Raw genomic sequence first — 26,828 nt, 5'->3', positions numbered from 1 at the left:
TGCCTCCCATTCTCTTCTCTTTGTCCTGCCTTCTGCTCCCTTCCGCTGCTTTCACTGGGCCAGGCTGACTACCCCCAGGGCCTGACTCAGACGATCTAACTTCGTGAATCTGGCTGATTCCTCAGAATGCAGAGGAAGGCTGAGCTCGGGGAGCCTGGGTCCCTTAGAGTCTTGGGAGTTCTGACAGACCGTGGCCCTAAGCTGGGCTGTAGTGACTTGCTGTCCATGAGGCAGAGGAGGGACACAAACAACTTCACTTGCTCCACCAAGCAGGTCCCAGGGGCCAAGTCAGGCAGTGTCCAGCAGGATGCAGAGTTCATGTCAGAAGCCAAGAAAGGAAGGGGAACCGGGAGCTTCCTGCAGGCCCCCCCCCAGGCAGCACTGGCTCCTGCCTGCCTTGGAGTGGGGCTGGAGAGAGGCACTAAGGCTATCGCCAACTAGTGTCTTCATAGCCAGCATGCTAGTCCCCAGGACACCACCTCCTGGAAGCTGCCAGGATTGTACAGCTGGGCCCAAAGCTGCACTTGGTCCTGCACTAAGAGGCATAGGCCTTACCTGCTTGGCCTTATCTACTCAATATCTTACCTCTCATGATAACTCTGAGCTAGTTCTAGGCTGTTGCTGGCTTCTTCAGTTTCTCCATCTCTAAAGAAGAAACAGACCAGTCAGTCCATGAGCTCCCTGGAGATCAAAGGGCTCTCTTCTGCTTTGGCCTCTAATGCCAGCCCTAAAATGGTTCCCTGGGTCCCTGGTCCCTGCTCACCCAGCTGTCATACTCAGGCCTTGTTCTGAGGAAAAGGATTTTCCACATGTGGGCCCCAGGCCCTCCTGGGAGATGCAGAGAAGTGGGCGCCAGGCCCTGTATCCACAGCTGCCCCTGGAGAAGGGAGGATGTCACAGCCTCTTATGCAAGCCTGTCTTTGGCATGATCTGAGCTTGGGTCTGCCCAGAGGCGATTAGATCATGTTATGGCCGGCCGCCTCCTTTATAAATAAATTTTAGTAGCAAGAAGGCAGGAGAACTCAGGTCAGTATACATGGCCTGGAGTATGGCTTCGGTCACTTCTAAGGCAATAGTCTAGGCCAGGTTGGTGCGCCCCCCCACCCCCAACTTCCCAGCCAGATGGGCCTTGTGGCAGGGGTCCTCGGTGCCCTGCAGGGGGAGTTGAGCATCAGCAGGATTCTTGCCTAGGCTGAGAGTCCGCTAGCCCACCCCTCATACCATGTCTCTCCTCCCCAGCGGCTTTTTTCCAGGACTGCATCTCAGAGCAGGACCTCGACGAGATGAACATCGAGATCATCCGCAACACGCTCTACAAGGTAGTGCCCCCGGGCCCGATGGTGGTGGTGAAGTAGGTTGGTGGGGCAGTGGGCATGGTGGGCTGGTGATTATTGGGTGCTGGGACAGGACGCAGTTACATGGGCTCCTTTCCCAGGGGCTTATCTGCTCACTTTCTGGCTCCCGTGACTGGCGCAAAACTGCATGGAACAGGTTTTCCATTCCTTGGGCCCAGATAAAATCGGCAGGAATGGCTAGCACTCCTGGATTGCCACTCCCCCTGCATCCAGGAGGTTTACTGGCCACCACCCAGGCCATAACTCTCAGGCTCACCCCACCTGTACTGTTGCCCGCAAGGAGCACCTGAGCATGGTGGGAGAGGGACCCAGCCAGGTGTGGCCAGGTCCCTGCGTCCCTCTGTTTCCCAGGTCTAGGGCTGGTGCCACGTGCCACCATCTTCAACACTACCCACCTTCTGCTTCCCATCAGGCTGTGCACAAGCTGATGACCCCTGAAAATAGAGTGGGCTTGGGATTCCTGGGTCAGCACTGCCCCGGCTCAAAGAGGTTAGGAGCAGGCTTGGGAGCCAGGGAAGTGTGCTGGCCAGGGACCAGTGAGGACCGTTTGGGGCAGACTGAGCTCTGACCATAGTGAGGACCTCTGATGGGTCAGCAGTGGGCAGGCCCTGAAGGGGGCCTGAAGATAAGGAACACTTGCTGACAGCCCTGCTGACCTAATCCTGAGAACATCTGTCTTTTAGATCTTTACAATGAGGCTCTTCTCCTTCCCTACTTGGAACTAGGTGGCCAAGACAGTGGCAGCCTGAGCCCACGCCCTCTAGTCTCGCTGCAGGGGTCTGGGCCAGAGGGCAGGGCAAGTGTGCAGGTGGGTGAAGGGCCCACCTGGAGGTTGTAGTAGTGAAGGCACAGGACCAGTACATGCAGAAGCCAGTGTGGAACACGAGCCAAGTGGCAGGCAGTTCGCTGTGGAAGTGCCGGTTCCGGCTGGACAGTGGGAGATAGACCTGGAAAGAAAGGATCAAGTCAAGCACAGGATCAGGTGCCCCAGGGCCTTGAATGCCAGGCCAGAAGTTTGACTTTTACCCTGTAGGGCAGGGTCAGCCAGCGAGGATTTTTAGCAGGGCAGAGTATCATCAGAGTTTGGCAGACAGACTAGAGGGGATGAGATGAGAGGCAGGAAGGCTGTTGGCTTCTGTAGTACTTGGGGCTGCTCTGGGAGCTAGGTAGGCATCAGTATGCCAGTTGTAAGAGGAGATTGAGGGCTCAGAAAAGTGGGGTAGGCTGCCTGAAGCCACAGCCACTTGCTAGACCCTGGGCAGCACTGTGCGTTGCACCTGGCTCAGCCTGTCTGCAAAGCAAGTGCTCTCCTCTGCTAATGGGGAGATGGGGAGCGTGAGGCAGGCATGAGAGCTGGCTCTTGTGTGTTAGTGTTCACAACCCCTCCCCCCCCCTGCAGTGCTCCTGGCTCCTTGCCGGGTTCCCTGCCCTGAGGCAGGGTGAGGGGTGGGTAAGGCTGTCCCCTCAGCCTCACCCATGCCCTCACCGGGCCTGACTGGTTCTAGCTGGAGTCACTGGCGAGGGCTGCCTGGGCACCAGCTTGTAAACACCGACCCAATGCTATGGGCGCCATGCCAGGCCCGCCTGTCAGGCCATGTCCCAGCCCAGTAGCCACAGATGGGAGATTAGGCAGACCCCCAGTAGCGGGTGGGAACTGTAGGCAGCTGGTGCAGCAGACATGGGCTGGCAGACGCCAGGGGACAGGGTTGGGGTGGGAAGGTGACCTTGGTACTTGGGCCTTTGGGGTCTTGCCAGTTTTCTTCAGCTGCTCAGCCTCCAGAAGAAAGTCTGGGTCTATTCCACCAGCCTCCACCACCCTGGGGTTAGTCTTTTCAGAGTCAGCCCAGCTCAGCAAAGGCTGGTGGATTCCCCCACAGAGAGGAACTGCAGTCCCCTCTGGGACAGGCCTAAGACTTGGACACACCCATGTTGGCTGGTCATAGGAAAGGAGATGGCTGGGGATGGTCCCAGGGGAGACCAGTGCCACTAATCCATGGTAGGATTGGCAGCTATTTCTATCACCCAAGTCCTCTGCTCTGCTGGGGTCCACTCTCCCTTACCAAGCTGCTTACTCCCTGACTGGTTCTAGAGTTTTGTTTCCTGTGACTCAGTGGTCCCCTCGGGTTTTCCCCTGAGCCCAGCTTGCCCAGTGCTGCTGGCCAGGTTTGGCCTGGGCTCATGGACTCCTGGGTCTCATTCTCACCTCCTCTCTTAGGCCAGTAGAACCCATGCCCACATCATACAGTGGGCGGAATGTTCTCTGCAGCTTGGAGGGCAGACCTCCACACAGAAAGCTTCCCCTGCCTCCCCAGCTCTCACCCCCAGCTCAGAAGCCTGTGGAGCCAGAGTCCCTGTGGCTGTGCCACCAGCTGGGACCCTGGAGGATCTGAGTAGAGGAAGCTCCCCAGAGGTCATGAGACTCTGCCCCCCTTCCTTGACACGAAGAGGTTCAGGGAAGGAAGCCTGGGTCTGGCTGGTCTCAGGAGTTAGTCCTTGGAGGGACCTGAGGCCTGGGCTGACCTGCCTTCTCCTTACGCCCGGCAGATCCAATTTGCCTGGGCAGCAAGTGCTTGTTCCCGCTGGCAGCCCGAGTGTCCAGCTATCGCACTGCAGGGCTGACGTCCGCGCAGTCAATAACCATCCCTCAGCAGGAGCTGGGTTGACAATCTGGTTCCTGCTGTGTGACTGCCTAGGGCATGGGAAGAGGAGGAGGTGCTCTTTAAGGTGGGGTGCTGAGAGAGGCTGGGGCACCCAGTCCAGGCCCTCTCCATGAACTCTAAGGAGTCACCATTCTTCACTAGCCTATCAACACGTGATTTTCTGAGGCTGAGGGGAGATTTGGAGAAAAGGCAGGCAGAGAAGCAGGGGCAAGACAGGGCCCCTCTCTGAGCCCGATCCTCTGTGGGATGAGGGTGTGAGGGGCACCACACCATGAGGCAGGCAGTGGGTCAGAAATTGCTCTGTCGCTGCTGGGTGGGGGAGGCAGCAGGCTACTGCTGCTTGGCTGATGCCCAGTGAAAATTTGTGGCTGTTTTGGGGGCTCTGACATGGGGGCTGCCCTGCCAAGTCCAGGGGTACATTTGGATTAATGATGAAAGGAGCTGGGGAGGGAAGAAAGGAACTGTCGGGGGGAAGCCTGGCAGGCCGGCCTCGAGTCTCCCTGCCTAGGCTGATTGAGCCCTATGCCCTGCACAGGCCTACCTGGAGTCCTTCTACAAGTTCTGCACCCTGCTGGGCGGGACCACGGCCGATGCCATGTGCCCTATCCTGGAGGTGAGTGCCTGCCCCCGTCCCACCTGCTGGTGCCCTGTCCCTGGCATGGGGAAGCCCTGATAACTGACTGACTACTGCCTCCCTCCCATTCTCTCTCTCCGGCATCTGTGCACTGGCCCCACAGTTTGAAGCAGACCGCCGCGCCTTCATCATCACCATTAACTCCTTCGGCACAGAGCTGTCCAAGGAGGACCGTGCCAAGCTCTTCCCGCACTGTGGACGGCTCTACCCAGAGGGCCTGGCCCAGCTGGCTCGAGCCGACGACTATGAGCAGGTCAAGAACGTGGCCGACTACTACCCGGTGAGTGCCCTGTGGGGCAGGGGGCAGGCCTGTTGGCACCCACATCCCCACCCCACACCCAACAGCGCCCTCGTGCTAATGCTTCCCTTCCCCCCACGCCCCGCCCCCGCTCTCCTGCGTCAGGAGTACAAGCTGCTTTTCGAAGGTGCGGGCAGCAACCCTGGAGACAAGACCCTGGAGGACCGATTCTTCGAGCACGAGGTGAGTGCTGGGTCTGCTTGTCGAAGGGAAGGGTTGGCGGCCCAGGCCTGACTCTGGTCCCAGCCCCTTGCACACCACTCCTTCCTGTGTCTGCAGGTGAAACTGAACAAGTTGGCCTTTCTGAACCAGTTCCACTTTGGTGTTTTCTACGCCTTTGTGAAGCTCAAGGAACAGGAGTGTCGCAACATCGTGTGGATTGCCGAGTGCATCGCCCAACGCCACCGGGCCAAGATCGACAACTACATCCCTATCTTCTAGCACCCTGGACCAAGGCTCCCCAGTGCATGTGTACATGTGTGTCCGTGTGCTGTGACAAAGCTCACAGCTCACCCACTTGCCCTGGGGGAGCACGCTGTCCCCGTGGCTGCCCTGCCTCCCTGACCCTCTCCGAGACTGCTCTTGGGCCTGCAGGGGGGCTGGGCACCTGCTCCCACACCAAGAATGGACCAAGCCCCCACCTCCAGAGCAAGGAGGCCCCCTCAGCCCTGTGTTTACAGCTGCTGACGTGTCTGAGAAGCATGTGGTCACTTTTGTGTCCCTCCCTAACCCGAGAAAACCTGGGGGGAGCGTAAAACTTCTCTTCCCTCAGTGGGCCCCCCAGAGCCATGGCCAGGATAAAGTATGTGTGTTCTTGGGAAATGGAGTAGCTCTGCCCTTCCAAGATAATAAAAACTTCTCTAAGCCCAGCTGTCTTCTGTCTCCTTTGGGCCCTGGCGCCTCTCCCAGATCCCCAACTTGCCTCAGGCCTGCTGAGCCCACCCCCACCTAAGCTTTCTACCTCCCTTCCTCAGGTGGCAGCCCTCGGCTGGCCTTGTCCCTGTGCAGCCAGGCTCCTCGGGGCAGGTCGGTGGCAGGTGGCCCCTTTCTCTGCTGGAGGCTCCGACAGGCTCATGGAGTGGGCTTCTGACTCTGGAGGGCCCCCAGGGCTCCCTGTTTGCTTCACTGAGCACCACAACTCCCTGGGCTGGGGTCATTACCCCCCTTTCATGCTGAGGAAACCTATGGATACGTGATCTGCCCAAGGTCACTGAAGGGGGTTGGATGTAAACCAGGTCCTGTGCCCAGAGCCTTGGCCCCTATGCTGAGCCCCGGGGGTTGCCCAGGCAGTTTCCAGTCTGTCACACGGCCACAGCCTGTCACCTAGGCAAACAGAGCATCTCCCCCATTCTAGGAGAAATAAAAATTTGTCTTTATTCAAAAAGTGGCAGTAAGGTGAGTATGTAGCCTCCCTGTGGCTTGGGGGGCTTGGGGTGGGTGGTCAGGGCCCTAATCCTTGAGCCAGTCAAGAAACAGGGTTCACCCTTCAAATCACAGCACTGAGGCACTGGTGCCAAGAAATAATCCTGAGGGGGTCCCCAACCTACCTAATCTCGCCTTAGTTTGCAGAGGCACTGCCTGTAGGATCCTGGCTAAGGCTCTAGTTAAGCCTTGAACTAAACTCCCCATCCAGCTGGGTTCTGCAAGCTGCATGGTGGAGCCTTGTGCCCAGGAGGGTCTGTTTGGGCTCATGAAGCAGGAGAGGCCCAGAGGTTCACTGAAAAGCCTTCACCTCACCAGGCCTGGCCTGTGGCATCGGCAGTGCATGGGGTGGGGTCCTTTGGGCCAGGCTCTAGGGCAGACCTTGGGGGTCAGAATACCTGGAGGAGGAGCAAGGGCACAAGGAACCTCCTCTGCTGGAGCTGCTCTACGTGTGACCTGCTCACTGGGCAGTGGGAGAAGGGTCCAGTCTAGGGCCTTGGTCCTGGGCTATGTCCCAGGCAGAGGTAAGGCCAGGCTGGCCAGCCTGTAGTGCTCTCGGCACATAGGGACTGATGAAGAAGGACTGCAGGAAACGCTGCCGCAGACCCTCGGGCAGGTAGTAGTGGATGAAGTATATGAGCCCCAGGCCATGACCTGGGTAATAGCGGCGGCGTGGCTGGGCCGCCAGCAGCGCATCGGTGATGGCATCTACCACCGGGCTGAGGTCTGGCAGGGCCTGGCTCAGAGAGTGCAGGAACTGCCCATTCAAGTGCTCGATGTAGTCCTCACCATAGGCCTGCAGCAGCTCTTGAGGCAGGGTGGCCAGCAGCTGCTGCTTGCGCTCTTCCCACTGGTGCACGTCCTTCACTGACTCTGCGGAAGGAGTGCCAAGGCCAGAGTGGGGTCAGTGAGGGAGGCTAAAGCCAGACCCAGTTCTCTAACTCACAACCTGAGACCTGCCCCCAGCCAAAGTCACGCCCATTCCTCAGACCCAATCCCACTCCAGAGAAGACCACACCCACCCTGCCTTCCTCCTCTCCCCCCACAGGCCTCACCCCCAAATCCCTGAGCCTCACCTGTCTTGAAGCAGGCAGGCTGGATGATGCTGACCTTGACACCCCAGGGCAGAAGTTCACAGCTAAAATTGCCCATGAGCAATGCCAAGGCTGCTTTGGAGGTCCCATAGGCAGCCAAGCATGGAAATGGCATGTCTCCTGGGGATGGATTGGGAGTGGGGGATGCCTCAGCCTGGGCCGGGGACTCCAGTATCTCTCCCCGCCCAGCAGAGGCATCTTTTCTGCTCCAGTGCGGGAGGACCCTCACCTGCTGGGCTGCTCACGGTCACAATTCGACCACTCGAACGACGCAGCAGTGGCAAGAGGCCTTTGGTCATCTCTAGTGCACCAAAGAAGTTCACCTCCATGCAGGTGCGGAAAGTGGCCACTGGACACAGCTCTGCATCTGCCACAAAGATGTTCTGGCCCGCGTTGTTGACCAGGCCCCACAGACCTGAGGGCATGGAGCCAGGAGGGAAGCTGCAGGTCAGTCCCGCAGCACACCTCCAATCCCGGTCCCCTCACATCTGCCCAGCTACGCCCTTTCCTGGCGAAGTTGAGCCTACTGACCTGTGCTGGCGGTGTGGACCTTGGTGAACTCCAGCACACGGCTAATGTCTGCTGGCTTGGTCAGGTCCATCTGCAGCAGCTTCAGACGAGAAGAACAGCAGGCACGCAGCTCTAGGGCCCCAGGGCTATTCAGATCCAACACGGTGGCCAACACTGTGAAGCCCATGGCGTCAAGCTTCTTGGCCGTCGCGTTGCCAAAACCAGAGTCACAGCCTGGTCAGGGAAGGATGGCCAGCCAGTGAACTCCACTATGGCCCAGTTCAGCCTGAGACAACCCAGGGTCACCATGGCCGGGATGGGATCCAGGCTTCCGACTCCCGACTTCACAGCATCAGCAGTGATGGGCCTCCCTTCCTAGGCCCATCTCTGGGAGGCTTGGACCCTCTAGCTGAGCTCCTGAGGACTAAGTCTTTCACAGCTGTCATCTCCCCGACCCCTCAGAGCTACCCTATCAAACGTAGCTTATGATCCCCACTTTACAGATGAGGAAACTGAGACCTAGTAATGCTATGTTGCTTCCCCCAAAGTCACTCAGCTGGCACACAGTAAGGTCAGGACTCTGTTGGTAGGTCAGCCAGTCCCAGCTGAGACCCAGCCTCAGCCCTGATGTCCTTCTGTCTGCTTGAGATCAGGCCTCAGCTCGCATATGCAGATATGACTCCCTAGCCTCCCTTCCTTTCTCACTGCCCTTGCCCAGCATTCTTCCTCTTACCTGGACACTGAAGCAGCCCCCTTTTTTCGTTCTGTCCCACCTTGCCCCCTTGAATCCATTCTCTGCCTAAGTAGCCCGAGGGATCCTTCCCAAAATGACAATACCCTCTGCTTCTGAAAACCTCTCCAAGGCTCCCCAGGGCCCTTAGGATAAAGCCAACGTGCTCTGTTCCCATCATCTAGGCCCTGTACCACCTGAGCTCCCCCTTCCTTTCCAGTTCAGCACCCTCTACTATTGTTCCAGGCTCCAGGCAGGCTGGAGGCCCATCCCCACCTCATGCTTGACCCTTGGAATTCCAGGGAATGGCAACACTGGGACATTCTCTGAGCCTCAAATAACTTGCCCCCAGGACAGGGTCACAGTGGATGAAGACAAAAACAGACCTGCATTAGAATCCCTTCCCACATCCATCAAATGTGATCTGAGGTCAGTTACCACTCTTGGAGGCTTAATTTCCTGGTTTTGGTATGCAGAGAGATAAACCATGAGGCAGAGCCAGTGTAGGGGTCTAATAAACCCCGGCTCCTTTGATTGTTCCCATTCCAATCCAGCTCCTTGGGTGGTCAACAAGAGGGGGTGTGGGGAAGGGGGTGACCAGGGAGGAAGGAAGCTCTTTAGAGCCTGCCCCCATGGTGGTCCTGCTGATCAGAGGTTACAAAGTGGTTCAGCCCCCCCCCCCCCCACCCCGTTCTCTCTGTTGAGGGAGAAAACAAAGCTGGGGGACTGCAAGCTGGGCTTTGTGTAGCTGGGAGCCCACTAGCCAGCCCCAGCTGAGGGGTACTTCCTGGGCAAGTCTGGCTGGAGGAGGGGAGTGAGAACGTGTGTGTGTCCCCACTTGCCTAAGCTCCCTTCCACAGCAGACAAGCCCTTCACAGGGAAACTAAGGCCTCCCAGAACCTCAGCTCTGAGGTCCCAACAAAATCACCCACATCTTTCATACCCTCTTGCTTACCTGTACACACTCAGAAACCTACGCATACCTCCAACCTACCTGCAGAGAGGCGTGAACAACAATGGCTCACTCCCATGAGACCCATACTGCCCAGAAGTGCACAGATGTGCACACAAAGCACCCAGCCACTTGACCCAAACCCTGACCCCAGGGCTGAGCTCCCCAAGTAGCCTCGGCTAGGGGTTCTCAGGAGCATTCCCAGGGAGGGGTGTGTGGCAGCTCTGGCAGGCTCAAGGCACAGTGTTCCTAGCAAGTGAGGCAGGGCCTGGTCACCTACTTGTACTGCAGTCAGTAGTAGTGAGTGAAGAAACCCCAGAGTTTAGGGGCATTGGGAAGCTTGGAGGTCAACTCTCGATGTTTAGATGGGGTGGGTTGGGCAGTCTGCTTCCCCTCCTCCATTGCGGGACTTTGCAGCCAGAACTGAAGGAAGACTCAGTCTTACCTCACTCTCAAGCTCAAGGCTAGGAGATGTAACAGTAGTGGCACAAGGACCTGAGGTGAGATCCCAGGAAAGACTGCCTGGGGCACTAGCATCTGAAGAAGGCCTGGGTCTTGAAGAGGCGGAACTCACTAATTAGAAGGCAGGAGGGGAGCTGCCCTGTCCTTGGGGGCAGAAGCTCTTTGCTTTCATATTAGGAAGTCTGTCATCTCTCCTTCCTCAAACCACTAAAACTGGGGTCCCTTGAACCTTCTCACTCTACCCTGAACTCACATCTCTCCCACCCAGCCTGAGCCATCCTCTATCTCCACCATCTTTACTGAAGCTCAAACCCTCCTGCTACCTTCACCTCAGTACATTCTGGCTTCTTGCTGGGCATTCGAGGCCCCTTCCAAGGAAACAAATGCTTGTCTCACCACATCTCAGCAGCCAGACTGCTCATTCCTGCCTCAAGCCTCTGTCCCACACCCTTTGTCTGATCCAAAACACCTTCCACACTCTTACCTATCTCCACCTATCTTCTGAGGCCCAGCTCAAGGATGGCCTCCTCTGGGAAGTTTCCCCAGCTTCGTCTGATCATGCAGGGCCCCCTACTGGACTGAGGTCTCTGAGAAGCCACTCACCAGTGCAAGAGAGCAGAACTCCGAGCACCTGTCCAAAGCCATGGGGTTAGGGGAGAGACCAGGCTCCCCCTCCCCAATACTAGAGCCAGTAGTGTCCTATACAGTAGTGCCCACTGACTTTTCTCTCCCTCTCCACTTCTAGGTCTCAGCTCCTCCTCCCCTCCTTCTAGTGATAGATTTATACCTTGTTCCAGACAAAGAGAGCTCAACAAGGTGGCCAGAAGCACCTGAGCCCAGCTCTCTAAGACCTCACCTCCTTCCCAGGCACAGAGGACCAGGAAGAATGGTGGTGCAAATGAGTGCAAACTCCGGACAACTCCTTCACAGTTTGGGTCTGGGTGGCGGGATCTGAGAGGTGGCTGAATGTCCAGCTGTCCCTCATGATGACCTCCAGCTTTTCTGAATTCCAAGGAGCCAATTGGGAGAAGCGGGTCCCAACTCTCCATTTAAGCCTATTCCTCCTGGTCCCAGGGAAGAGACAGGACCTCCCACGTGGGGGTGTTAGGCAGAGTTCAAGGGGTGAGGATTCTCTGAAGTCCCTCAGAGCAGTGTCCTCTGTCGGAAGCCTGCTGTCTTGGAGAGGGACATAGCATAAACCCCAAGCTCCAGGAGGTTGCTTTCGCAGTCTCCCCTGCGCACCTGCCCACTCCCTGCCTCCTTTTCCCTTCAACACTCCCCAAGCCGTAGGTAGTCAACCCGGACTTGGGGAGGTGCCCTGCGCTCCCTACTTGGCTGGCTCCCTGAACCCAAGGGAGAGGGGCTTCCCCACTTCTCGGCTGGGGGTCCCGCGTTGCCGTGGCATGCCCACAGGGAGCCCTCTGGGTGTCCGGTCCCGCCCTCGAACCGGGAGTCGCCGCGCTCCGCGCCCCGCGCACTCACCGGTGATGAGCACCGCGCGAGTCGCCACGGGCAGGCGCTGCGGGCGCGCCAGGCGGGACAACACGATCCAGCCGGTGGCGGCCAACACGGCAACTGCGGCCAGCGGGGGTAGCAGGCGCTGGCACAGCCAGTCGAGCGCGGCCAGCAGCGCCAGCGCCGCCAGCAGCGGGCGGCCCAGACGCAGGTCTGCGCGCAGCAGCTGCAGTAGCGCACGGGCAGCCACGAGCAGCCAGGCGCCGCCCGACGGCCAGGGCCAGCTTTCCATGGCGGCCGGGCCGGGGCGGGGCAGGGACTGGGCTGAAGAGCAGGGATTGGGACTCGGGGCTGGGACGCGGGGTGCAGCAGGACACCAGCCAGGGGCGGGAGGGAATACTCGCTTTCTCTGTTCGCCCTCGGGCCGAGCTTTTAAAGAGCCCCGGGGGCGGGGGCGAGGGCGGAACGGAGGCGGGGAAGGGGCGGGGCTTTCCTTTACTTCTCTGCCCGCACCCCTTGCCGGGCAGGTGCCCCCACCTCTACCTCCCGCCCTCTGCCCCGCCCCCGCGGTCAGATCAGCTTTCGAAGAAGCCGGAACCAAGTCCCAAAGTTGCTGCTCAACTGCTCAACTCGCCGCTGGCCGTGCCCAGGAGAGGTGCGGTAGGTCTAGCCCTAGTGCCCCGCATGCGCTCACTCCTGCGCTGGTCCGCTGAGCCACGACTGCCAGGTGAGCGCACATGCACAGCTCACACTTGATCGGGACACCAGAGGACACACGCAACCTCCATCCTCACATTGACCGCACCTCCGCGGCCAGCGTGCCTGCCAGAACACCTCGGGGAACCAGCCCGCCCTCACCCGGCAGCCTAGGCCAACGCCGGCGTACGCACCACGCCTTGAGCGGCCGCAGGTGCCTAGCACACACGCTCATACCTAAGCTACCTGCGGCTACCGACCGATTTGGGGCTGGGGGCTGGGTGGAGCAGGGTAACAGACCAGATTCTTGGGAGTCTCTGCCCCGCAATCCCCCCCACTTCCTTCCACTTTCCAGCCCTGGGTTTGCAGCAACCTCCTCCCCACAATCTACCCCCCACACAATCCCTCCCCCCTGCCCCCGTCCTCCTGCCACACAAGTGTATGTGTGTGGGCCCGGGTGTGTGGAGGGGGGTTCTGAGGAAGCATCTAGGCCTCCCATTAACTCCAGCCCACTCTCCAACCCCAGGGACCCCAAGAGCCAGGCCAATGGGGACACCCGGGGAAGTCAGTGAGGGCAGCCTCTCGGACAGGGTGATCCCTGCCCTGCTCCCAGGATCCCCCAGGGTATAAAGTAAGTGAGTGTGGGTGCATTTCCCTGCCTGTGTGTATGAAGGTCTGTGTTTGTGTGTGGCCCTTTGGGCCCCCACTCTGCCCACCCCCATGTCTGGCACCCTGTGCTTGGCATCCATACCAGGCTCTGCCAGCACAGGGAAGTGGTGCCAGCACCTCACTGCCAGGTGCTGTGCTGAGGCCAGTAGGTCAGCCCATGGTACAGGGGGTCCCTGCTTCTTCTGAGCCCTTGCCCAGTGCCTCATCTATGTCCATACTAGGTCCTGGGGGGCTCATGGACCCCTCCCAATTATGTTGCCCATTCTCTATCTTAGATGCTCAGGTTCTGTGCCAGGGCTTCAAAGCAATGCCTCCTCGAAGCCTTCTCTGCCACCCAGGCATGGCCCCCTGGTGAGCCAGGGGCATCTCAAGGAGGAGCAGGGAGACAGACCCACTTAAGAGGTCCTTTCCAGAGCCACTTCTGAGCTTCTACTTCTTCCTCCTCCTACTGTTTAAGTATGGATGACAAGTTAGCCCTGGCCCTGGGAGGCAGGGCTGGGGAGGGTATGTGTGTCTGACCCTGGGTACATGACCTTGTGTACCTGTGTATTCCTATATTTGTGTACACTCTGTCCATGGACTCCATAGCTTGTCCATACACAAATGACATGTCTCTCCCCATGCCATGACCCTGTATATGCATGTAAGTCCATTTGTGTATGTGTGTGTTTTTGGTGACTCCCTTGGTCTGCATCATTTTTTGGAAACTCACGGAAACATTCATTTTCCAAAATGTGCTGACTCCTATCGTTCTGAACCTGTGGCCTAGTCTCACAGGTGGACACAGCAACCTTGACCTGGCATCCCAACATGAGCTGTAGACTCTGGGTTGTGGGACCTACACCCTCCCAGCACCCTACTGAGAGTCTGAGTGTGATTTCTGCAGCTTCAGACCATTAAGTCCCTTGGAACTGTGGAGGGGATGTAGAGGAGAGGATGAGGTGGGGGGAGGGGTGGTCTCAGGCAGCCTTCAAGGTTAAGGCCACACAGGTAGTACCAGAGCTTGCCAGAGTAGGAGTCAAAGGGCAGGGAGTTGGAGGACTTCCCTGGTGGTCCATTGGTTGAGAATCCATCTGCTACTGTAGGGGATGCAGGTTTGATCCCTGGTCTGGAAAGATTCCACGTGCTACTGGGGGGACAAAGCATGTGTACTGCAATTACTGAGCCTGCGCTCTAGAGCCTGTGCTCCACAACAAGAGAAGCCACCGCAATGAGAAGCCTCCACACCGCAACAAAGACCAACCCCTGCTCACCATAACAGAGAAAGCCTGTGCACAGCGACAAAGACCCAACGAAGCCAAAATACATAAAATTTTTAAAGAAGGGTAGGGAAGTGGAAGTTGGAAAGCACGGTGAGGACAGAGTCTGAGAAACAAGATCCTGCACTCCTGGGAAGGAACCATGAAGGGCTCTGACCCACTGGGAAGCGTGGGTTGGGGAGACAGACTTGCTTAGAGTCTTAGAGGGGAATTTAGGGAATTGTCTTTGGTTGTGGAGTGTAGGATGCTAGGATGGGTGGGGCATGTTTCCAGTTCAGCTTCTGGGACACTGCGCCACCTTAGACAGAAATATTTGTCTTGTGTGGTTTGGGTCTCGTGGATGATCTGCCACATTTGTATTTAACACCCTTCTCTCCCAGAAATTCATCCCACTTCCTAGGCCAGGCCTTCCTCCCAGGATCTATACTCCAGCCCACTGTGGCCACCTGAGCAGCTGACTCCTTACCTTTCATCAGGTGGAGACATTCTGGAAATAGAAAGAAGGTGGTTTAGGCAGTCATGGCTGGGAGGGGCTGGCCCAGCCCTGTCTGAGGCTTGGTGCCAGGCTGTGCCTGCCCAAGGGCAGAGAACCAGCCTCTGCCAGAACCAGGAGTCTGGGCTGGCAGGGCCCTCCAAGGAGAAGGAGGAGCAGAGGGCAGGAGCCCCAGCAGATAAGGCAGGGTTGGCAGGGGCAGAGGAATGAAGGGCAACCAGAAGGAGCGGAGCCCCTGAACCACCTCACCTCTAGGCCCTCAACCCACAGTCTCCCTTAGTCTCACCCTGCCCTCACCACCCACCCAACTCCTTAATCAGAAACTTGGTGAGCCAAACCTTCAGCATGCCCCAGGCTCTGGAGGGCCATGAGGTGGGTTGGGGGCTGGCAGTCTGGCTCCAGTCGGCTCCAGCTGAGGCCAACAGCTCACTGGCACCACCTTCTGGCCTTTGGGGGAGGGCACGGCTCTGAAGGGGATAAAGTGAAGGTGACTGTCGGATGTGAGGATGGGAGGAACAGAAATCCAGGATGGGGCCTGCCAAGTAGTAGTCTCTAAGAGCTCACTTTCTGTTCTCTTACCACACTGTGTTTCTGGAGCCAAGCGCTGCCTATCACCCCTTTCTTCCTCTGTGGTCAGGTTCAGAGGCAGCAGAATCCCAAGGAGGCCCTGCTCTCTGCTCACCCATGGCAGAGGGGAGCCTCTTCCTGCCAATGGCCACCCCCTTGCCCAAGTTCCACACCCCATCCCTCCCCGTCCTCAAAGACAGCAAACCTGTATTGCATTCCTACTGTGTGCCTGGCCCTGTGCTGGGCACTGTGGCTATAACAACTAACCACTGGCTCCTTTCTGGCAGCATGCACCCCAGTTTGGCTCTGCCCTCTCCCCCTGGGAACCACCATAAAGAACTTCTCTCACTCAATCCTGTATCCCTTTCCCCAAGCATTGTTCTCATGCTCTCCTCCCCACAACACCCGCCCCCTTTCTCGGCTGCATTTCTCGAAAACTGTCTCCAGTCACCATCTTCACTCTCCTCTCTCCCACTCTAGCTCTGAGTCAGCTTCGGCTCCTGGCCACGCCAGAGGTCACCAGTGAATGACAGTCTAGTCCTCAAATACCAAGGACACATCTTTGCTTTCAGTTAACTCCTCTGTACCCTGGGCCCTTTCTCCCTTCGGCACCTGCAAAGCCACTGCTACTGGGTTCCCTCCTACCTGTCCGGCTCTCCCTCCCGGCCTCCTTCATAAGCTTCTCTTCCCTGTGGGTGAACCTCTGGCTGTGGAGGGCTCATGCTCTGTCCCTCCCCTACCATGAGCTCATCTTCCTACTCGCATGTTGGTGACTCCCACGCTCCTTTCCAGCCAAGACTCTTAATTCCAGGCCCACATGTCCAGCTGCCCCTGGATGCCTCCCCTGGACACCCATAGGCCCCTTACACTCAGCATGTCCAAAACTGGTCTCATCATCTTCTCTAGTTCTGGCAGCCACACCCTTCCCAGCTCATCCTCAGTCTTCATTCCATGCACTGGCCTCCAAACTTCTTGCTCTATTCCAAGCCTTGGGTTCGGTGCAGAGGCCTCACAATAGCCCTTTGTAGTGGGTGTCATCTGGAGAAGGCAATGGCACCCCACTCCAGTACTCCTGCCTGAAAAATCCCATGGACAGAGGAGCCTGGTAGGCTGCAGTCCATGGGGTCGCTAAGAGTCGGACACAACTGAGCGACTTCACTTTCACTTTTCACTTTCGTGCATTGGAGAAGGAAATGGCAACCCACTCCAGTGTTCTTGCCTGGAGAATCCCAGGGATGGGGGAGCCTGGTGGGCTGCCGTCTGTGAGGTCACACAGAGTCGGACACGACTGAAGTGACTTAGCAGCAGCAGCAGCAGTGGGTGTCATCATTACTATTTTATATTCAAGGAATATAAAATATAACTGAGGCTTCCAGGGGCTAAGAAAATTGTTCAAGGTCTCAAACTCAGGTTCACCTAAGTTTGAATCTTGGACCAGCCCCAAGATTCAAACTCAGGTATAACGGAGCTCGAAGACCGAGAACTGTGTTAACACAGAGCTATGTTTGCCATGCACTTCCTTGGTGGCTCAGTGGTAAAGAATCCACCTGCCAATGCAGGAGATACAAGGTCAGTCCATGGGTCAGGAAGATCCCCTAGAGAAGGAAATGGCAACCTACTCCAGTATTCTTGCCTGAGATATCCCGTGGACAGAGAGAGGAGCCTGGTGGGCTACAGTCTATGTGGTCCCAAAAGAGTTGAACATGACTTAGCTACTAAACAACAACATTTCACCACCTCTGACTTCATTCTGAGGGCAAAGGAGAGCTGGGAAAGGTCTTGAGCAAATAAGACCCTGTCCTGGTTGGCTAGGAAATGGGTTTGGGGACAAGGCACGAGGGGAGGCTGGGCGTCTTGTTGGTGCATCCCTGCGAGGGACAGCAGTCTGTTTTGGACAAACTGAACCTGAAGTGCTCGTGGACATGTGAGGGTTGAGCCCAGAGGCAGCTGGGTGCCTGTGGTCCCCAGCACACCACTCATGTGGTACAAATGCCTGGGAGATTGTCAACTCACCAGGCATGAATGAGTGCCCCGTCCATCTCCTCTAGCTGTGCACTTGGAAGCCAGGCCCTTCGCTTACTGGGCAGAAGGAATGGGGACATGCGGGAGCCAGAAGTATTCCTTGTATTTTCAAACTGTGTCCAGCACCCTCCCTGAACTTCTTTGCTTCCAGGATTGAAGGCAGATATTTGGGGATTAGGGCCCTTGAGCTTGGGAAACACTAAGAGAATTTGCTCTCAAGGGTTTTCTGGACCAGTCCCAGGGGAAAGGCAAGTCCCAGCTGAGAACATTTACTGGGCTAGCTTGGCTGACTCCAGATGAAACTGGTCATCTTGAGTCCTGCAGGGCAGCTCTGAGTTATTCCTAATCCTCTGCCACATTTACTATGTGCTTGCCAGTCCTTGTGTTCGACTTCCTCATACTTAATTTTATGTACTATCCTCACATCATCCGAATGAAGCAGCTACCACAATTCTATATATAAGAAGTTCAGTGATTACTCAGCCATCCAGACGCTCTGCTCCCCAGCCATCAGGCAGCACTGTCCCCTGTCAGCCAAGGAGGTTGGCATTATTCAGTGGGCAATACCCAGGCAAAAGACTATCAACCTTTTAAAACTTGCTTCTGGGAGTTCAGGGTTTTTGAGCACGAGCCACCTATTTTCCTTGCTTGGCCCTGCAATAAGCCCTTCTCTGTTCCAAAAAAATAAAAGAATAATAAATAAATAAAATTTGCCTCTGGATTAGAAACATGTCTCCCAATGGTAGAATTAAGGCAAGTTGTTAAAAACTAATTCCAAAACTTGCTTCCTTACAGCTTCCATCACCCTGATTCAGGCCTTTTCTTGGCAGAACAACTGCAAAAGAAACAAAAATTAGTTGCTGTTGGCTGGCTGGTTTAATTCATTTGCATATACATAATTCAGTCCCACCCCTCGTGGCTAATACCCTACTTGGGGAGCTGTGGCTGTTTTCTGATTGCTGGTAGGAGGCCTATGTGTGTTGTTTTTTTTAATAAACTGAAACCAGATGGAGAAGGGTTTTGTTCACTGCCTTGCCTACAATTTTCTCCAGCAAATTCCTTGAAAAGCCAACCACCTATGAGTGGTGCCTATTCTCTTTGGAGGTCCCTCACCGCTGGCATGCAAATAGCAAGCAGGGCTGGGATTTATAAAAGTGAAAACAAAAAGGAGAAAGAGAAGCTTCTTGGCCCAAGGGCTCTTGGGTACACAGTGGGGTCATCTCCTCATGGAGCCCCAATTTTAGGTCTGCACTTACAGTTTTTGTCTTCCTCTCCTTCTCTCTTGAGTTGGGAACTGAGCTGGGCTTGAATCAGAATCACCTGGACTACTACTTGGTGAAAATATGGATTCCAGACCCCCACCCGCTTTGCAGCACTAACTGCTGGCAGGAGACCCTGACTCTCAGGATGGGTTGATCTTTGAGTCAGTTATCCTCTGGAAGGGGTCCAAGCCACTCTTGCTTTCATCTTGGGAAGACTAGCTGCTCAAGATGGTTATAGAAATATTTTTAACCGCCAGCCAGGTCTAAGGCTTTATAATGCCCCTTGAGCACCGTGTCAAGAGATTCCTTGTTCCGAAAAATAAGCAAGTACAACCCCTGGTCAAGGGGTTAAGATTTTTCTTTGGAAGATGAATTGAGCATTGTCCTAGTGAAGTATGACCCACTCCCTAGGCAGGAGAGAACATGTCTTTCCCAGCTCCGACCTTCATTCCTAGCTCAGATCTCTGTTCTTTTGGATTCCAAGGCTTTTTAGATAATTGTGTCAGGTTACATAAGCTTTTGAGATATGAGGGAGCACTCAAAGGAAATTCCTCTGGGAGCAGGCATGAGAGGTTCCGCCACATAATTTGCTTTAAAGTATTTGAGGAAAAATTCAGGTGCCTCAGCCCTGCACATTTCTGAAATAAAGTAAGAACAGTCAACGACTTTGTACGTATGCACCATTCCCCCATAGAAATGAGGAAACAAAAAGATATGCTGAAGAGCGAGCGAAACTGCTCCCAGGGAGCACGTGCAGGGCCAGGTGGCCAGTTGCAAAGAGGGCAGCTTTGACTGAGCTGCCATGGAAGTCCTTATCAGCACAGGATACCTTTCCCTATCCGCCTTTCTGCATATTAGATAACACATATAGTAAATACAAGCCTTCATTTTTCTAAGAAACATAAAATAAAAACTGAATTACTGCCAGAGAAGCTTTAAAATCATTAGTTCCTAGGACACTGTAGGCACATTCTCCACACACCATCATTTTCATGTCATTTGCCTCCGAGGGATGGCCCTGCATCAGCTCTGTTGCATAAGGTGCTGCTTCCAAACACCTTGTTCCTGACTGGAGACACAGAATAAGTTTTATCTAGGTCTGCGAGAGTTCTGGAGGGGTGACATCGTGTTCCAAGCTGTACCAGTTAGTGTCAATAGTGAGAAAGCTGCCAGAGTCTTCTTACCAAGGAAGCTGAGAGAATATTGTATACACCAAACAGCGCTCTTTCTTAAAGCACAAAGTGGTCACAGAAGCTACTCAAGAAGGGAAAATTAATGGGAGGAAAATGTATTCAATGTAGTGAAGGAAAAAAAAAATCTTTACAAGGGACGTGGAAATAACAGATTTACTATGATGGAGGGACGGTAGTATAGGAAAGTCCATTTTTACACCAAAAATAATTCAACAGGTATTATTTACAAAAGGCTTCACAAAAGAATTCCTGTTAAGTAACACTATCCTTTCATTTGTTTGTTCCTGCCTTCATTCATACAACAAACATCTATTGAGTGCATTTGTGTTCCAGGCTCCATGCTCAGGGAATGCCATGGTGAGCTAGATAACTATTCCCCACCCTGAGGGCTCTGCATGTGGCTGGAGGACAGCCCCTAATCAGATCACTACACAGTCAAGCAGCCGCGACAGACAGGAGGCACTAGAAAGCAGAGTCTCATGGCCTCTTCTATTCTGAGGGCTGGAGAAAGCTTTCTAGGAGGAGGTGGTGTTCCAGGTAGCAAGAACATCTCATGCAAAGACCCCTAATATAAGAGGGAATCTAGTCCTTCGAGGAGAGAGGAGCCAGGAGGCTGCAGAGGTCAGAGGAAGCCAGGGCGTAAGGGAGGTCTTGGAGGCTGTGGTGAATGAGGAGGTTTTTATTCTAATTTCATGGTATATGGAGATGCTGCTTCCTGTGAAGCAGGGAGAGTCACTGAGAGTGGTAGCAAGAAGTAAAATAATCAGTTCGCCTTCCTTTCTTCCTTCCTTCCTTCCTTCCTTTCATTTATTTATTTTTGGCTGTGCTGGGTCTTCACTGCTACATGTGGGCTTTCTCCGGTTGCGGCAAGCAGGGGCTACTCTAGTTGCAGTGTGTGGGTGTCTTGTTGCCGTGACTTCTCTGTTTGCAGAGTATGGGCTCTAGAGCACAGGCTCAATAGTTGTGGTACACAGGCTTTGTTGCTCCAGGGATGTGGGATCTTTCCAGACCAGGTATCGAACCCGTGTCTTCTTAACCACTAGATCACCAGGGCAGGCCCTCTTCCCTTTTTCTTTTCTTTCTTTCTTCTTTTTTTTTTTGACAGCCCCAAGCTATCAGGAGAATGGACTGATGGGGAGGGGAGCCACCAGTGGAGGTAGAAAGAGCGACAGTCACAAGGCCTCTATGTTTGCCAGAGCAAGAGGTGCTTGTGGCCATGGGGACAAGCCAAGTAAATGGGCTGACTCATCCAAGGCCCATTGGAAAGGGTACTGTGATTCAGACAAAACGGACCCAGAGAACAAGATCTATGGCTAACCACATCCCACCAGTGAATCTGATAATTAAAATTTAATTCCATTAGTTAATGAAACAGAGAGCATAATTTCCTGATAGAAAGACAAGTAGGGTCTAGATTATATGTACCAGTGTCCATTTCCAGTGGAACATTCTGTGTGCTTCATATGCAGGACCACATTTTCAGGCCTTGTCATGGCTCTATCCAGTAAGGAGCTGTTGTTACTGCTACTTCACATAGGAGCAAACTGGATTTAGAGAAGTTGGGGAATTTACCCAGCTGGCGACTGGCAAAGCTGGTATTGAAACAGGTAACCATTGATATGCCCTGGGACAAGAAACAAGTCCCAGGAAGCCTGGGGATACATTGACTCTAATTAAGGATGGGCTGTGGGTCTAGCCCAGGTTGGGGTGAACTGCCCCGGGGTCTCTTCTGGCAATTCTAGGAAGCAGGTAAGTGAACTTGCAACCTTCTCATACACATGTGTACAAGTTCTTTAAACCACAATTAGGTCTTTTTGTCTCTCTAGCCTGGGCTGTTCACCATGGACAGACTTGCCTTGCTAGTCAGGGACAGCCACTCTGGACAAGAACACGTCCTGCCCTAGGAGATGACTTCTGTCCCAGAAAAATGTGTCTCATGTTTTCAAAGAAACTGGCCAGAGCGGGGCAGGAGGACCTGAGACTAACTACACTTTGAGTAAAAGGAATACTGTGCGAAAGAGCCTGGGGGTGGGAGCTAATGCCTTGTGTTCCAGGAGATGCACCAATCAGGGGACAGGGATGAGGGGGTGGACAGGAGCTAGCTGAGCTGGGCTTTGGAAGCCAAGCTTTGGCATTTCAGTTGATCCTAAGGGCAAAGAATGCCCTGGAGGTAACTTAAACAGAAGACTGATGAGGTGGTGTTAGCAAAGTGCGGCCTTCCTCAGTAGGTGATGCCCTGGGCAGTGTCAGGTTCTGGACTGGTGACCACACCACGATGGCAGAATCAGGACACCATCAAACTGCCTGTGCTATTAAAACTCATATTTGGCCAGAGGAAGTCTTTTCAGAGAGCTTGGTCTGGAGTCACTCAGATACCTGGGCAGTCATTTTTGTTTCAAATGAAACAGCTTTGGGACTTCCCTGGTGATCCAGTGGCTACGACTCCATGCTTCCAATGCAGGGGGTGTGAGTTTGATCCTTGGTCAGGGAAACTGCAACCAAGTTTGCATGCTACAACTAAAGATCCCGTGTGCCGCAATGAAGATTGAAGATCCTGCATAACACAACTAAGACCTGGTGCCACCAAATAAATAAATATTTTTTAAAAATGAAACAGCTTTCAGTGGTTAAATATACATGTACTTAATCCTATTTGAAACCCACTGTATTAGTTTCCTATTGCTGATACAACAAAGTGCCACTAATTCAGTGGCTTTGTTGTTGTTCAGTCGCTAAGCTGTGTCTAGCTCTTTGCAACCCCATGGACTGTAGCAACCAGGCTCCTCTGTCCATGGGATTTTCCAGGCAAGAATGCTGGAGTGGGTTGCCATTTCCTTCGCCAAGGGATCTTCCCAACCCAGGGATCGAACCCACATCTCCTGCATTGCAGGCGATTGTTTACCCATGAGCCACCAGGGAAGCCAATTCAGTGGCTTAAAACAACACAGGTGTATTATCTTCCACTTCTAGAGGTAAAAAGTTTGAAATGGGTGTCACTGGGCTAAAGTTAAGGTGTCAGCTAATTGGTTCTTTCTGGAAGTTCTAGGGGAGAATGTTTCCTTGCCTTTTCTAGATCCTAGAGGACACCTGCATTTGTTGGCTCATGGCTTCTTTCTCTGTATTAAAAACCAGAAGTATAGTGTTTTCAAATCTCTCTGACTTCTGTTTTCATCATCACGTCTCCTCCCACTCTGACCATCCCATGCCTCTCTCTTGTAAGGGTCCTTGTGATTACATTGAGCTCACCTGGGTAATCCAGGATACTCTCTTCCATCTCAAGACCCTTTCATATCTGCAAAGTACACTTTGCCTTGAGAGGCAGCGTATTCATAGATTTCAGAAATTAGGATATGTACATCTTTGGGAGTCCATTATTCAGGCTGCTGCTGCTACTGCTGCTAAGTCGCTTCAGTCGTGTCCGACTCTGTGCGACCCCATAGACAGCAGCCCACCAGGCTGCCCCGTCCCTGGAATTCTCCAGGCAAGAACACTAGAGTGATTTGCCATTTCCTTCTCCAATATTATTCAGGCTACTACCCACTTTAACAAATGATCAGAAAGAATGGTAAGCCTGGCAGCTAAGAGGAGAAGGGACTGGAAGCAGGCAGGCTGATGTTAGGGAGACAGACAGAAGGCTGCTGCAGAGACAGCAAAGGGGAAACTAGTTCTGTGGGCTAGAGTGGAGTGGGAAGAATGGACACAGGACATATTTCAGAGGGAGTGAGAAGAATGGACATAGGACATATTTTGGAGGGAGGAACTGCCTGTTTGTGGGGACTGTCTGGATTAGATGGGCAAGGACTAGGAGGAGACTGGGTAGGTAGTGGTGCCCTTTGGAGGGCCTAAAGGGAGAAGGAGGTTTGTGGCAAGGACAAAAAGGGCATATAGGGATATGCTGCATTTAGATACTCATGGGACAGCTAGAGGGGACTTCCCAGGTGACACTAGTGGTAAAGAACCTGCCTGCCAACGCAGGTAGACATAAGAGACCTGGGTTCTATCCCTAGGTTGGGAAGCTCCCCTGGAGAAGGGCATGGCAACCCTCTCCAGTATTCTTGCCTGGAGAATCCCATGGACAGAGTAGCCTGGTGGGCTATGGTCCATAGGGTCACAGAGTCAGGCATGACTGAAGTGAATTAACATGCATGCATGCACAGAACATCTAGGAGCAGTGCCTGGGAGGCAGATGGACCCAGGGTTTGGTGGCTTGACTCTCCAGTCCCTGCCTTCCCTGTGGGCATATAATGGCTCATCCTCCACCTTGATTTTTGGGTCACCATCTCTCTTCAGCCCTAAGTTCTACAACTCCAGATTAGAGTTGAGTTGTCTTGTACTTTTGAGGCCAAAGTAGCATTGATATTTAGTCCATATAGTTTACCAGTCCTGGAAACAAGCATTTATATGGTAGACAGATAAAGACACTTGCATAAGACCCAGAATCATAACATGACCGAGCAGGAGTTGCTATTTTGCCTTTAGTGCATGCTTGTGGCTGATAATTTTAGGGATTGGGGTGTTTTTTGTCCTGCCCATGTTGAGCAAGCAGCCAGCCAGCTGCTCACTTTCCTATGGCCTAGAAATATGGATAGGGCACCTGGTGGAAGACAGAGCCTCTTCCTGTCTTTTGAGAAAGCCTGAGTTCATGAGAGGGTCCATTCTGAGTGTCCCCAAGTGGAGGGGAGAGGGTGCATTCAGGAAAACCAAGTTCAGCAGGGAGGGAAGAGAGTCTGAAGCCCCTGGAATGGAGGAGGCAGGTGCCTGTCTCCCAGCAGCCCCAGGGCAGCAGGCATGATCCCATGAAGCCCAAATCTGAAAGTCCTGTGGGTTGGGGCAATGACTGTGGCCTTAGTACCAGAGAGGACACATGACCAGAGAGTGCTTCTCACAGTGTTTGCTGCTGCAGGAGATTCTGAATCCTTGGAATAAACTGTGTAAGGAGGAACCTAGTAGAGACCAAGACCAAATTTCCCTCCAGCCTGGAATATCGGAAATCCCAGTAGGATTTATGCTTGACTTAAAGGAAAAAAGAAAAGAGAACTTATTCTTTTGGCCACATGGTGCCAAAAGTGGGACCATAAGTCTGTGGGACCTTAGTTCCCCTACCAGAGACTGCACCCGACCAAGGATTGAACCCAGGCCCTCGACAATGAGCGCACAAAGTTCTAACCACTGGACCCAGGGAAGTCCCAGAAAGGAGATATTTTCAGCTCTTACACTTCACACATTATATTATGGACCACCTTCATATTTATTTGATTTTCGATATATATATTCCTCTTAGCCTGTTATCTCCCTGAAGGGCAGGGATCTCGTGGGTATTCCCTAGGGTACGTCCAGTGCCCAGCACATACTCTTATTAAAAGTGTGCAGGCTGGCTGAGGGTTTCCCTGAGTGATGGGCTCAGAGGAGAAAATGGAGCGTAACGCTTATGGGACAAGTTAGGATTTCGAGAAGACAAGCTGTGGATTGGGGGTAGAGAAAAGTGTGTTTTGAGGAAGAATGTTGAAAAGGAATGGAGAATGGGGAGCCAGGGGGTCCGCTTGAGCCCCGCCCGAGCCTGGGTGCCAGCGCGACGTGACGCAGCTCGGTTTGGCCGCTGTGGGGCGCCGTAGCCCACGCCGTTGCCAGGGGAACGGGCCCAGCGCCGGACGAGGCCCAGCCAGCGTCTGCCTGGCCGGGTGGTACAGCCAGCCCGCTCGACTCGGAGCCGGAGGACTTGCGGGCCTAACCTCCGCCTCGCGTCACGGAATGGGGCTCGGATCCGGGGCGCACCGCCGCCCGGTCCCAGGGACCGTCTCTACCGCGCGAGTCTGAAGCGCGGCCGCTCTGGGGTGGGTGGACGGCCGGGCGCTGGGGCTGAGCCGCTGAGTGACCTTGGCAGGGCCGATCTGGCTCGGCCGACGACGCGCAGGTGAGGAGCCCCCTGTGCAGTTCTCACCTCGAAGCTGAGCCACGGGGGCAGAGCTGCCGCCGCCCGGCCGAGCTTTTCGCCTGGAGCCCGCGCGCGGCCTGGGCTGCAGGTCCTGGGCAGGGCGCCCGGCTTCCTTCTAGCATTCATCAGGTTCGCATATCTGCATTGAGCGTCTGCTATGTGCCAGGCTCTTTGCCAGGCGCGGGGCCACCAAGGGCTCCAGAGAGGACGCCGCAGTTCTCCAGAACCTGCAGTGTTAAGAAGGGGTCGGGCGGGGGTTGCGGGGAGCAGGCGCCAGATACACGACTAAAGTGATTTCAGGTCAGGTTAAATGGCCTAGTGCTGAAATGAAGGGAGGTCAGGGAGAATCCCCTCTCTCATGCGACTTTTAAGCCAAGATCTAAGGTTGAGAGTCAGCATTGTGATCAGGATAAGGGTGTTTCTGGAAGAGGCAAAAGGAAATGCAAAGATCTGGAGGCAGCAGGTACAGAGGAACAGAAAGGGTGAGGGGCACTTTGAAGGATGTGGTGGAGCTTTCAACTTTATCCTAGCAGGAGGAGTAAACCACTGAGGAGTTTTGATGTGTTTTTAACTTTTGAAAATCTCACCTCACTCTGGCTGCTGTGGGCAATGTGGTTGTGACAGGGCATACCAGGAAGTCAGTTGAGGGCCATCCTAGTTCTGCCAGTATAGCTGTGCCTCCTAGAACTTAGTCTCTCTGAGCCTCTGTGTCCTCATCTGTGAAAAGGGCATATTGCTCTGCATGTTGTTTATGAGAGAGAAAGTGAGAGGCTAGCCACATCTCAGACCGATGACTAGAGAGGCCTATGAGGGCAGTTTGAAATGATCAGACCTACTTCAGAGAGTTGTGAGGGATAATAAGCAGATTCCATCAAAACACTTAAAGCGATAGCACAGAAGTGCCTTCTAAATGGCTACTGCTGCTAAGTCGCTTCAGTCGTGTCCGACTCTGTGCGACCCCATAGACGGCAGCCCACCAGGCTCTGTCATCCCTGGGATTCCCCAGGCAGGAACACTGGAGTGGGTTGCCATTTCCTTCTCCAATGCATGAAAGTGAAAAGTGAAAGTGAAGTCGCTCAGTCGTGTCCGTCTGACTCTTCGCAACCCCATGGACTGCAGCCCACCAGGCTCCTCCATCTATGGATTTTCCAGGCAAGAGTACT

The 26,828-nt window shown here is 54.4% G+C and overlaps 3 protein-coding genes across 14 annotated transcripts in view; 2 read left to right on the top strand and 1 right to left on the bottom strand.

Annotated features, from left to right (window-relative positions):
• Positions 1 to 5,816, top strand: part of ATP6V0D1 (ATPase H+ transporting V0 subunit d1) — a 39,207-nt gene extending 33,391 nt beyond the window's left edge. For both annotated transcript variants that reach the window (XM_044932054.2, XM_006072037.4), the window contains 5 exons: positions 1,240 to 1,319; positions 4,551 to 4,628; positions 4,753 to 4,929; positions 5,053 to 5,130; positions 5,227 to 5,816. In XM_044932054.2, the coding sequence (XP_044787989.1) occupies positions 1,240 to 1,319; positions 4,551 to 4,628; positions 4,753 to 4,929; positions 5,053 to 5,130; positions 5,227 to 5,388 (575 nt within the window). In that variant the 3' untranslated portion in view covers positions 5,389 to 5,816. The remainder of the gene's footprint in view (positions 1 to 1,239; positions 1,320 to 4,550; positions 4,629 to 4,752; positions 4,930 to 5,052; positions 5,131 to 5,226) is intronic.
• On the bottom strand, positions 448 to 11,989 carry HSD11B2 (hydroxysteroid 11-beta dehydrogenase 2). Of its 2 annotated transcripts, XM_044932055.1 has the most exons (7): positions 11,600 to 11,989; positions 7,995 to 8,207; positions 7,693 to 7,878; positions 7,446 to 7,583; positions 7,159 to 7,242; positions 2,181 to 2,302; positions 448 to 645 (listed from the first exon to the last, which is right to left on the bottom strand). In XM_044932055.1, exons 1-7 carry the CDS (start codon positions 11,862 to 11,864, stop codon positions 631 to 633), a joined length of 1,023 nt encoding a protein of 340 aa, XP_044787990.1. In that variant the 5' UTR covers positions 11,865 to 11,989; the 3' UTR covers positions 448 to 630. The 2 variants fall into 2 exon arrangements, with proteins under 2 accessions (XP_044787990.1, XP_006072106.1); XM_006072044.3 differs by lacking the exons at positions 448 to 645; positions 2,181 to 2,302 and having other exon boundaries at positions 6,708 to 7,242.
• A 186-nt stretch (positions 11,990 to 12,175) lies between these two features.
• Positions 12,176 to 26,828, top strand: part of ZDHHC1 (zinc finger DHHC-type containing 1) — a 34,157-nt gene continuing 19,504 nt past the window's right edge. For 7 of the 10 annotated variants that reach the window (XM_025268857.3, XM_025268860.3, XM_006072042.4 and 4 more), the window contains exon 1: positions 25,331 to 25,644. The gene's annotated coding sequence lies outside the window, so the exon portion shown is untranslated. Of the gene's footprint in view, positions 12,300 to 25,329; positions 25,645 to 26,828 lie in introns of those variants that run through there. The other 3 variants (XM_044932053.2, XM_025268864.3, XM_044932051.2) reach the window with 2 other exon arrangements.

Source organism: Bubalus bubalis, chromosome 18, assembly GCF_019923935.1.
Source record: "Bubalus bubalis isolate 160015118507 breed Murrah chromosome 18, NDDB_SH_1, whole genome shotgun sequence".
Taxonomy (NCBI): Eukaryota; Metazoa; Chordata; class Mammalia; order Artiodactyla; family Bovidae; genus Bubalus; species Bubalus bubalis.
Note: the sequence above shows the minus strand (reverse complement) of the source record. Positions and strands in the feature narration are given on the sequence as shown.

Coding starts and splice junctions, on each gene's coding strand:
- HSD11B2 (XM_006072044.3), bottom strand. CDS start 11,864: ATGGAAAGCTGGCCCTGGCCGTCGGGCGGCGCCTGGCTGCTCGTGGCT. Junction 8,208..11,599: donor TCGCGCGGTGCTCATCACCG/GTGAGTGCGCGG, acceptor TTCCCTGACCAG/GCTGTGACTCTGGTTTTGGC. Junction 7,584..7,692: donor GACCGTGAGCAGCCCAGCAG/GTGAGGGTCCTC, acceptor ATCCATCCCCAG/GAGACATGCCATTTCCATGC.